Genomic DNA, 12,548 nt, shown 5'->3' with positions numbered 1-12,548 from the left:
TACCCTAATAATTTTTAGGGGTTTTCCACGTAAATCTTGGTGTCCAGTTTATTCTTTATTTTCGAGTTTTATTATCTCAAATTCCGCATGTGGGACCAACAGACTTGATATAAAATAATTTGTTAACATTTTCAGGATAAAATAAAATAATCAAAGCAACTCCAAGAATGCATTAAATTAAATTAAATAAAGTAACAAAAATATGAGAAATATTATATTTCTTGCCGTCGGATTATTTTTGGCCGCCGTGCACGACTCTATTGCTTATTATTTATAAATAGTATTGAACAATATATATACGATATAGGTGTAAAATAACGACTATTACGTATGTGAGTCATTATCATGATCATTAATAGATTGAATTGATTAATAAAATTTTGTTATAATTTATAATTATTATTTATATAACAATAATGCAGTTATATTAAATTATAATTTGCCGAGACAATACATTAATTTTTGAATTTTTAAAGTGTAATAGAAATTTTAGTTATGAATAGATAATACGAAAACATTATTTATTTAAAAAATAGGATATTTTCATAAAAAATATTTTTTTGTCAAACAGTCATACCAGAGTCTCAACCGTTATATATAGTATAAATATTAACAAACATCGTACACATAAAATAATGGCTATTAAACTGTCATCATGATTATTAATAGATCGAGTTGATTCATAAAATTTTGTTATTATTATTTGGATAATGATAATACAATTATATAAAATATGTTATTTGTAGATATAATATGTAAATTTTTTAAATTTTAAAGTCGATTGCATATTGTATTTATGAGTAAATTATATGAAAAACATTATTTATCTAAATAAATATGATATATTCGTAAAAATTAATCGGTGTCATAAAGTCGGACCATCAAAGATATCAATATTTATATATATATTTATGTACACTACAATATTATGCGTATAAATTTAATTTATTATATCATTTCGAGAAAATACAAAAATCTCATCGAAAATATTAGAATATTATCAAAATTAGTAGGTCTTCCATAAAATAGAATCACATATTTTTATCTGTAAGACAAGTCAACTCAGTCTACATCTATAATGAAAAATAATATTTTGACATAAAATTATATTTTTAAATGATTCATGTCGAATTAAGATATATCTAAAAAATTTGACTCGTAGAACAGTTTTTATGAGTTTTTCGTGTATAGGATCTAGATTTCATGCTACTATCATGGGTTGTTATTTTGTCAAGCAAAAAGATAGTCAAACACATAACAAATTGAACAAGTAAAGAAATTATTGTACTTGATTTATCTTTAAAGATTCAATAAATTATGAAATTTATGAACCATTATCCATTTATATAAAATTATCGTTGGATCATTTATCGTTTACACATGGACAAATAAAAAAGACAAAAAATTGGTGAATTGGAGAGATAATATTTACACGTGGGACTAAAAATTTATTCAGCTGATATCAGAGAGAATTGGTCCCTTTCTTTTCCCATTATATGTCCAATCGTACTTGCTTCGTTTTCCTTTGGATTTCTCGTTTCACCACTTGCACTGAGCCCCCGCTTCCTTCCTTTCTCTTCAGATTTGCTCGGAGGATTGGCGTTGCAGTATCATTGTACGCAGTGCTCTCGGATGTAAGGTACTTTCCTCTGGGAAATCAACTTTTTTTGTCAATTTTTATTACGATGTGATCAACTGTTTTATTTGCTGGAAATGGAGTTTTTTTAGTGTTTTTGTCGAGATTACAGATGTGTGGCTGTTTATTGGCGATCGGTTTTGTTATTGATCATTGATTTTATGTTCGCTTTTTCTAATCCGTAGCGTGTTGGAAGGTAATTGACTGACTGTAAGGATGGAATTTTGTCGTTTGGACTTTGAGTGATTGCTTATGGGGAGAGATCGATTTCTCCTGGTGAACCTATGAGCGAGCATGTGTGGAATATCTGCGCTTGTAATTTTTTGTGAATCTCACAGCGTGCGACGTTTTTGGTCTTAAGCGAGGTTTGACTTTAACGTTGCGGCCTTTATTGGGAATTCATGTAAGAAGGAAGACTTCATCTCGTTTATTCTCAAGCCAGGAGACCACGGCAGGGAACCACAATCACCTGGATATCTCCTTTTGTTTTACCACCAAAACTTATTTCAGCATCGAACAACAGTTGCACAAATGTTTCATCTAATTGTTGTTTCAGAACGTTTTTGTGATCTATAGGATTATGATCTGGGCAGATCTATATTAACTTGACGTGTAAATTTTTGGAATTTTATAACAAATTCAGTGGAAACCACTGCACATTCAGTGAATTAAAAGTTATTAGTCTATCTGACATTAGCTAGAACAATAATACGGGTTTTTTTAACTGCTCCAGGTTTCTTTGTTCAACTGAGATATGGAGACCAGAGGTAATACTGCCGATTCACTTGTGAGGAACTACCGGCTTGGAAAAACACTTGGGCATGGTTCCTTTGGGAAGGTTAAAATAGCTGAGCACATTCTGACTGGATATAAAGTGGCTATTAAAATTCTAAACCGTCGTAAAATGAAAAGCCCTGACATGGAGGAAAAAGGTGTGAATTTGTGCTTGTAAGTTGTATGTCACCGCTTAAAGAATATGCTATTTGATTCGTTCCGATTGTCTTCTGGAAGGCTTTTTGTCCATGGTCTGAAAACTAGCAATTTTCATTTTTACACCTTTGATGCTATTTTCTTCACTTTATATTGTTGATTTTAAGTCCATTTTCTGTGAGATTAGCACTTGCACTGCATTTTCTAAGAACTAAAAATCTTTTGCAGTTAGAAGAGAAATCAAAATTTGTCGATTGTTTGTGCATCCACACGTGATACGTCTTTATGAGGTGATAGAGACACAGTTAGACATTTATGTTGTGATGGAGTATGTGAAACGTGGGGAGCTCTTTGATTATATAGTTGAAAAGGGCAGGTTAGCTGAGGATGAAGCTCGGCACTTTTTTCAGCAGGTGAAGTTCTCTGTCATTTTTTTTTTAATTGATGGCCCTTGAGATAAGGGAAGAAATCAGGTTTATGATTTTCTTTCTGGGAACAGATTATTGCAGGAGTTGAGTACTGTCACAGAAACATGGTGGTTCATCGTGACCTCAAACCTGAGAACTTGCTTCTGGATTCCAATGGAAATGTGAAGCTAGCTGATTTTGGCTTGAGCAACATTATGCGGGATGGACATTTTTTGAGAACAAGTTGTGGAAGCCCAAACTATGCTGCTCCTGAGGTTTTTGGTTCAAAATAATTGTGACAGAGAGTTGTTATTGGAATGATCTATAGCAATCTTTTCTATGTAAAATGTTTTGAAAAATAAATTACATATGTGGAAATTAATTGCAGGTTGTGTCTGGAAAGCTCTATGCTGGCCCAGAGGTTGATATTTGGAGTTGTGGTGTGATTTTGTACGCTCTTCTTTGCGGTTCTCTTCCTTTTGATGATGAAAACATTCCCAACCTCTTCAAGAAAATAAAGGTCCACTAAATGAGTTTTGAGCTCAGTATTTTGTTTAATATGCTAGCATGTTGGTATGGAGATGGTTATACTAATTAGTTTTTCTGAATAACTTTAGAGCGGTTTGTATACTCTTCCAAGCCATTTGTCTCATGGAGCTCGTGATTTAATCCCAAGAATGCTGATAGTGGACCCTATGAAGAGGATAACAATCAATGAGATTCGTCAGCACCCTTGGTTTAGGTTTCATCTTCCTCGCTATTTAGCTGTTACTCCACCTAATGCAATGGAGCACCTGAAAAAGGTATATATTTGTTATACGTCCATATTTTGTTTGTCGAGGTGCCTTTTTTTTGTTCTTTTCTCCATTTCTTTCTTTTTTTCTCCGGGAATAGATATGGAAAGCATTAATTTCTTATTTTCTCCAACAATTGGTTTAAAGCATGCCATCGACCGATGAGTAGTGGATCTGGCATTTGTCCAATTAGCATTTCTGGGTCCTTTTTGTCAGTGGACTCTGCATATTGTATAAATGAATTGTTTTGCATAATTGCCATATAATTGTCAACACCACCTTGTTATTGATAAAAGGAGGATGAGCTTTTTTGACTGGTTACATGATGCTTTAACTTAACTTGGCTGCATAACATTCTTGGTTAGTCGCCGTAGTTTTTTGTGCTTGTAATACTTGAACCAATTTGCTTTTGCAGCTGGATGAAGAGATAGTTCAAGAAGTTGTTAGGATGGAATTTGACAGGGGCCAGCTGATTGAGTCGTTGCAAAAAAGGATACAAATGATGTATGCTATATTATAAATTAATTATTTCTCGTTGACCACCTTAAGTGGAGTTTACTGAATCACATTATTCTGCAGGCGACTGTGGCATACTATCTGTTATTTGACAACCGCGCCCCCATATCCACTGGATATCTTGGTGGTGAATTTCAGGAATCTGTGGTATGTTTGTATTGAATTTTTTTACTTTTTTATCATGCATTTGATTGAAGCTTTGAATTCCTGCAGATTAACTTAACACGTTCTTGTCTTTATGGTATATAAAGCTGTAGGTCCAAATTTAGTATAAGTTATATAGATTAATATTGTAAAAGAAATAGTAACTTTTCTTATTGCATCTAGAAGCTCAAGAATTTAAACTATTATAAACGTTATAAAATATTGTTGATTCTTCGATTTGTTCCTTGTCAGTCATGGGCTCCAAAGCTACAGTGTCATCTCCAGCTTAATCATCAGTAGATATTTATGTATTGTTGCCAAATATTTATTTTAAATTTAAAATATCTGAGCTAGGATCATTTTCGTCAGGATATATGGATTTTATCATGATAACCTAACTCTTTAAGTATTCATGAATGACTTTTTTACTTAAAGACTTATTTAAGTTATATGATGCCATTTCTTCTCTACTTAAAGACTCATTTAAGTTATAAGATGCCATTTCTTCCACAGAATGGATTTTGCAATATCAAAAACAACTTTCTATTGTCGCTATGTGAATATTTACAATATACACCGATCCAACAAGATTGGTTGCGTCCAACACATTATCTTTCCGGGAGATACTTTGACCCAATCATATTTAGTTGATTTAATTAGTATATAATTAACTTGTACATGTTTACTGAATCTTGAATTTTACTCTATACTTTTTTAAATTATTAATTTATCAATTAATTGGTGCCTTTTTATTTAATAGAATTTAGATGGTCCCAGTGCTATTAATTTATAGAGAGTATATCGTATTTTAAATCTTCATATGCTACGTTACTCGTGTTTATGTTTTATATATTGGCCTTGCTCCCTGTAGATCTTCTGCTGTGGCTTTCCGCTTTCACATGTAAAAGTTCATCATGTTCTCAAAACCTTATGATAGATCCTTATTGAAATTGAGAGTTGTTCGTTTTGTGCTTGACCTAGCTTTCATGATATCTCTGAGTGTAGTTTAACCTGTACTACATATATCTCAAGATCGCTCTGAAGTTTTCACCAATCTAACAGGAGTTAAAGTCAAATGGGTTAATTATTGTGTAATTCCCTCTTCGTGGTTGATGCCTAAACAGAAAATAACTGAATAAGAGAATGAAGCATGTTGATCAGTCAAATTCACAAATATTGCCTATCATGCAGTCACACTTGCCCACCAAAAAATTTCCAACGTATTTTATGCCCATCTCCAATTGAAAACTATTGTGGCTTTTAATTCCCATGTACACGCAATACTTTATTTGTCAGTTGGAAATGGTTCACTTGAAGGGGAAAATATAAGACGTGTCTAGCTTCTCACCATTGTAATGACTCGCGTAATACCGGGTCATTAGTATAGCTAATACTTTTGGGATCCATTAATATGATATTGTCTTTATTATATCCTATATAACCTAATGCATATAAAGAGAATGCATTGACTTATTCTATTTAGCTTGGAAAAGCGTTTGGCATTTTGTGTGATGCAATGCATATCGTGTAAAAAGAATACCATGTGGTGATCTACGTCATCTGACCATTTTTCAGTGCTCCCATTTGACCCATTTGAAATGAAGTGAAATGGAAACTTAATTGGTAGAAAGTTCAATTTATGAATATTATTACTGCCAGAAGTTTAAAATTTTATTCTTTGTTACAGCATGGTTTCGGCAAGTAATCATTTGATCTTAATTGTACCATTGTCCAAAATTTGAACTTCATTTGTCATGTCCTGGTTAAAGTATACAAGTTGAACCAACTAGTGTCTGATTTGCATAAGCAAATGAATTGACGCTTCCCTTATTTACAATGTCATTGTATTTTTGGGCCTGCCACCATGAAAGCTTTTGCTGCCTGACACAAATTCTAGTTTTTTCACCATGTCTTGTAATTTCCAAAAACATTACCATAAAAGTTCATGGTTGTCATGTCTCTCTTCAGGAGACTTCTCCCGCTGTATCTTATCCAGAAGCTGATAAGCGCAGTTTTCCTCATCATGGGATACTGTCACCTCAATTATGCAGAAAGAAGCAATGGCTAGTTGGACTACAGGTTCGAATTGTGAACTTATGGTTCTCTTTTCAGCTGGAGTAAACAAACTGTACCTAGTACCCCATATTTTCTTCCTTGAGATGCAAGTAAAAAAATGTGCTAATTATCCAACGCACAAGTCGCGGGGAAGAAAATAATTGCATTTACTTTATGATCTATGCAAGATATTTGGGTTGTTTTTCACTAATTTCTCTTTTTGACTACTCCACCAGTCTCCAGCTCATCCGCGGGAGATAATGACCCAAATTCTTGGAGCTTTGCAAGGACTAAATGTCAGGTGGAAGAAGGTTGGGCTCTATAACATGAAATGCATTCTTGTTCATACTTTTCAAGATTCCAAGAACGCGGCCACCAATAATCACGTAACTTCTGTCAATGCTAATGTTTTAAAGCCTCAGAGTGTTGTGAAGTTTGAAATCCAGGTATGATAATATCATGTTTGGTTGTTTCATTACTATTACCCCTACCTTGGTACTATATGCTCAAAAATCGAGATTTTACGTGCTCGTACATGCTTTTAGTGCATTTTGAACTTATCTTTAAGATTTGACCATGCCCTTGACTTTTGTTTTAACATACCAAGTGACAATGTTCTTTTCTTAAACAAGATTCGTGAGCAATGGGTGTTGAGGTAGACCCTGACATGTAGAATATTTAAAAAATATATGCACGAAAGGGTTGAGGCCTAGCCTAGCCTAGCCTCCAGCATCATATCTCTAAGTCTTACCTAACACCCACTTCATCCGAATCTGTCAAACTTAATACTTCTCATCCTACTATATAATGATACAGTAGACCTATAAATTTAAGCCAAATGGGTAATCTGATGTACTATATAGTCTAGAACTCATATGCTTTGGAGACATTACTTTTTCGGTTAATGTCGATGAATTTGAATTTTGGCAGCTATATAAAAATGGCGATGTAGAGTATTTGCTTGATCTACAGAGGCTAAGTGGTTCAGTGTTACTGTTCCTGGATTTCTGTGCTTTTTTCATGATGAGGCTTCATGTTTCTTAATGCAAGTGTTAGTATTGTCAGTAACAAATTACGAGTTAATTAATTGTATATATGATTTTACTCCTAGCTTAGTATGTATAATAAATGTAATATAACTTTTTGCATCTTGTCCATTTTGTGTTTTTGGGGTTGAAACTTTTTAATAAAATATAATTGTCCACGTATTAGATGAGGAGTTCCATTTTATATTACACAAACGAGATACATGTATAAGACTCCTCGTTGAGATAAAACGAAAATAAGAACCATCTAAATGACAAAGAAAACATAATTTTGATTTGTAATTTAAATCTTGCGGTTCCTTAGCAACGCAGGTTGCGTTTGAATTGATGAATTTACTTTGAAGAAAAAAATTTGATTTTAGAAAGATTTGATCAATAAATTTTTGATGTATTTAAAATTCATAACAATTATTATTAAAATTGCTCAAGTTAATATAAAATTAGTAAATATTTTTACATAATCTATGCTTTGAAGCTTCATTACATCACACAATTTAAGGACACTTCCCGACAAAGCAAGAATTCACTTCCGCCGTTTATCCGTGAAGGTGGTTTGTAGACTACTACATAGAACTTTTAGGTTTATTACCAATTGAAATAGCGGCCGTGGATTCCTAAAGTTTAAAAAAAAAACTCACTTCTTCCATCTTATCCGAACAATCTTTTGATGAATTTGAGATTATATGAAGCTTGATTGAAATACAAAATCAAAATATAAAATTCCATTGTGAGAAGCAAATTAAAATCTACTGTCTTCCATGAAAACTTTCAAGAAACATGGGAGAATCCCACAACCAACCCAGAATCATCGCTAATATCAACAATCATCTCTTCTTTCGTCCCATTTTTTCCGACTTTTTCATCATTCTCACCGATTTTAGCTTCATTTCCTCGATCAGAAGTTTCTGAATTTGTTCCTTGAAGCTGCAAGGCATACTCCAAATGCCACAAAACGTCCCCCATTGAAGGTCTACCCGCTCCATGTTCGGCCAAGCATTTCTCTGCAGCTTCAACAAATTTCAGCAATGAATCTTTACTCGTAGTTTCAGCAATAGTAGGATCAACGATCTTTTCTATAACACCTTTTGCATTTTCTTGCTTAGCCCATTCTGCTAGATTCACTTGTTCTCTAGGCAAAGCAGGATCTAGAGCTGGCCTAGCACATAAAACCCCAAAAAGGACGACCCCGAAAGAGTAAACATCAGATTTTTCTGTCAATTGTTGTCTTCTGAAGTATTCAGGATCGAGATATCCGAAACTTCCCTTTACTGCGGTGCTGACATGAGTTTGATCCAACGAAGCTGGTCCAGCTTTAGACAAACCAAAATCAGAAACTTTGGCAAGAAAATTCTCATCAAGTAGAATGTTTGTGGTTTTCACGTCTCGGTGGATGATCCCTTGTGTCGAACCAGTGTGCAGATAATGTAGACCTCGCGCTGAACCAATGCAGATCTCTAGCCTTTGCCTCCATGATAAAGGAGCTAAGTTGGAACCGTAGAGGTGGTCCCGTAGAGGACCATATGCCATGTACTCGTAAACAAGAATCATTTCTGATTGTTCATCACAGTATCCTATGAGTGATACGAGGTGCCTATGCCTCAGTTTTGACAGCAACTGAATTTCAGTTTGGAACTCGTTGATCCCTTGTGATGATGATGGATTGCCTCGTTTTATAGCTACTTTTGTCCCATCTTCCAACTCCCCGAGAAACACTTTTCCGAATCCTCCAACACCAATAATCGCCTTTTCATCAAAATTCTTTGTTGCATCACGTATCTCATGAAGAGTGAAAAATCTCCCAAGATTTTGACCAATGGAGGTGATACTCGAAAAAGTGGTGCTCTTGCTCTTGCTAGACAAGAAGCTACATTGTTTTGGATTAAGAGGAAGAAACCAAGATGAGAAGGTCTTCTGTTTTATGTAGCCTTTGGGTGTTCTCTTCCACCGGATTATCATCAGAACAAGCAAAACTAACGAAACTCCTCCCATTGGCCATTACTAATCCGAAACCAGCAACAGCTTTCATCTTTTGATTAAGGCCGGATTTTACGCCTCCGTAAGTCCCATCAGCAGAGAACAATCCATCCAAACTCCCTGCTGAATTGCTCATTTTCATCACCTCCAAACCATTCAAGATAGCGTTTGGAACACTTGCATGAACGTTTGAACTTGGGCCAATTTGAATATTGATTGAACCATTTGAAATATAAGAGGCATTGAGCACAAAATCTTTGTAATAAGGAATGGAAAGGCCTGACGTAAGCGTCGAAAGATCAAGATTCGAGACGCCAGTTATCCTGTTGATATATACATTGAAGTAAAGCTCGTTGAGTCCCGTGCTGACAATATCGCAAAAATGAAGCCTAATCAGATAGGAAAAGCTTGGATCAACGGTCATTTCCCAAGTGAGGTTGAAATTCGGGTCGTTTACTCCAGAATCTCCCATCTGATCGGCTGTTGCATATACCGAATAAGGGGCGATTAAAGGGGTCGCCCCACCGTTTGGATATTTTATCAAATTTGTAGGAACCGACACGTTTCTAGCTCCCTGGGGGAACTTCATAAACTGGCCATCTTGAAGCCATGTTCTCCACAAAGTGTCATTTTAGGAGTGACAATCGCCCCTCCAACATTTAATTAATCGATACGACACTTCCAATGCATAGCCATCTAATCCATTGAAGTCACCTACCGGGGAGACAGCTGAGGCTGAATCGGATATGAGGTCTTTGGGGGAAGAAACAACCTCAATAGCATTTACAAAAGCGAAAGAATTCTTCAGAGGTGAAAACATTAGGGTAATCTTATCAGAAGTAACATTAACGAGGTACTCTTTGAATACCATTTTATCACGATTCTTGACTGAAAATCCATGCAGGAGCACAATATCATCAGCGGTGACTGTAAATGTAGCTGAAGTAAGATTATAGGACTGGTGAGGGAGAGGGTAAAAATGTAGACGTATCCAATGCCGACCTGGCTTCAAGATGGGAAACAGGTATATCGACTCGTGGGTAAAAATTCTTGCAGTAAGATACAAAGGAAGAGACACGACTGGTGAAAAAGTAAGAGAATTGTTGGGAAAAGAATTGATGGAAGTAAGAATGTCTTCATCTGTGGACAGGTAAGAAGCAGATTGAGGATCAGATTTGAAGGTTCTACCATCATCAAGCACGGTGTCATCAGGCGATCCACAGTCAATCAGATGCATGGTTCGCTGTCGCGGTCGCGGAGATCGGAATGGATGCTATCGTTCCAGTTACAATGAAATTTCGCTGAACGGGTATTTAAAAAAAATATTATAAATATATAAAAATTTAAATTTTTTGAAAAATATTTAGAAATAAAAAAATTAAAATAAATATCATTTAAATAGAATATTTGATGTAAATAAGAAATTTAAATATTTTTAAAATTTTATTAACAATTTATTGAACACAATTTATATCGTCATTATATTTAAAATATTTTCAATCATATCAAAAATTAAATATACTATTAAAAGTTATTTGTATTTAATTAATCAAAACATTAAAATATTTTCGACTGAATATATATAAGTTCGCACAAATTTGAATCAATTTAGAGTGATAGACTAATAATAACCATCAAATCTTATATAAAGTGATGTTACAAATTATTTAACATCAATTAAAATATAAAAATGTTATAATTAACTTAGTTTTTTTCACACTTTGTAATGAAAATTTCTCAATAGAAATAGTTGAATTGCGGTCTCTTTTTATTAGTCTTTCATTGATAGATACAGCGGGAAGAAGACTCAAGATTCACTATCTCACATCAACCGAGTTGCTTTGCTTTCCAATGTTGCGGAAATGAGCAATTTCCGAAGGAGAGACGGACGCACATTATAAGCGGATGGGTCACGGATTAAATGAATCCGTGAACCTATAATTTTTTTTTAATTCAAACCGTCTCTAAAGTAGCGACGGTTCTAATAAAACCGTCGCCAACCGTCGCCACATACATAAAACCGTCGCTAGTAGCGACGGTTCAAGATAAAACCGTCGCGAATTGCGTTCCGGTTCCGTTCCACCGTTACATCTCCGTTTTCCACCGTTATATCACCGTTTTCGGTATACGAAACGCCGCTACACACCATCAATCTACCCACCCCGGAACTTTGGAACAGCAAAGGCCGTTCCCGTTCCGGAACGGCCGTTCCCGTCGCAACAGGGCCGTTCCGGCGAACCATTATTATTCAGATGCACATCGGTAGGATTAAACGAAGAAAAAGGCACGTCCGCAATCGCAACAAAACTTGTGAAAAGAAGAACGATAGAGACGACGGCAACATAAGATGTTCCTACCATCCTAACGGAATGCATGTCACAGATCACCCGACTCTTTCATATTAGACGGGGTCGAGTTTAAGGTGGCGAAAGGCAACGGAGCGTACATAAGGGAGTGCGTGCGTGCCACAGAAGTCGAAGAGTATCATTATGGATCAAAGTGCATGAAATAGTAGTGTTTTTGAAGGGAAAGAAGGATTGTTTGTAGGTAAAGAATTGACCAAAAAAACGAAGAAAAATTCAAAAGACGAGTCTATTAAGTTGTTGGAAGCATCATATGGGTGGAGAGAACGTGCGCATACTATTGTCAAAATGAAAGAGTAGACTTCTTGAAGAATAATATTATTCACCGGCGCCGCTCCAATGGACGGGCATTATTAGTTTTTATGAGTATTATCAAAACCGCGTATCCAGCTGGGAAGTAATTCGTTTCAGAAGATCGAGAATTCTTACAGTTGAAATTTTTTTCAGCTACCTAAAGAGGTGATTGAAAATTATCGGGTACAAGCAAATTACTTGTAACGGATTTGTTCATGCTACCATATGGATACTGTCATATGGATAAAGGACATTGTTTTCCAATTGTGCAATGACAAAATTAATCTTCTATACCATTTCAAGAGTAGAATGTAACTCATATATTAATTTTATCAAATAATTAATCTTTATACTATATTAAAATATTTTATCCTTTTAATTTTCTCACT

At 34.9% G+C, this 12,548-nt stretch overlaps 1 protein-coding gene and 1 pseudogene across 1 annotated transcript; one reads left to right on the top strand and one right to left on the bottom strand.

Moving 5' to 3' along the window:
• Positions 1-1,474: 1,474 nt before the first annotated feature.
• On the top strand, positions 1,475-7,630 carry LOC142553267 (SNF1-related protein kinase catalytic subunit alpha KIN10-like). Its single transcript, XM_075663399.1, has 11 exons — positions 1,475-1,639; positions 2,370-2,568; positions 2,795-2,979; positions 3,066-3,248; positions 3,362-3,493; positions 3,591-3,776; positions 4,183-4,271; positions 4,322-4,430; positions 6,396-6,506; positions 6,719-6,928; positions 7,413-7,630. The coding sequence occupies exons 2-11, from the start codon at positions 2,391-2,393 to the stop codon at positions 7,524-7,526; spliced, it is 1,497 nt and encodes a 498-aa protein (XP_075519514.1). The 5' UTR covers positions 1,475-1,639; positions 2,370-2,390; the 3' UTR covers positions 7,527-7,630.
• A 552-nt stretch (positions 7,631-8,182) lies between these two features.
• Positions 8,183-10,739, bottom strand: LOC142554327 (putative receptor-like protein kinase At5g61350; annotated as a pseudogene).
• Between the last annotated feature and the right edge of the window lie 1,809 nt (positions 10,740-12,548).

The sequence above is a fragment of the Primulina tabacum genome, chromosome 8 (assembly GCF_025594145.1).
Source record: "Primulina tabacum isolate GXHZ01 chromosome 8, ASM2559414v2, whole genome shotgun sequence".
NCBI lineage: Eukaryota > Viridiplantae > Streptophyta > Magnoliopsida > Lamiales > Gesneriaceae > Primulina > Primulina tabacum.
The sequence above is the reverse complement of the archived record's forward strand: the minus strand, read 5'-3'. Positions and strand labels throughout refer to the sequence as shown.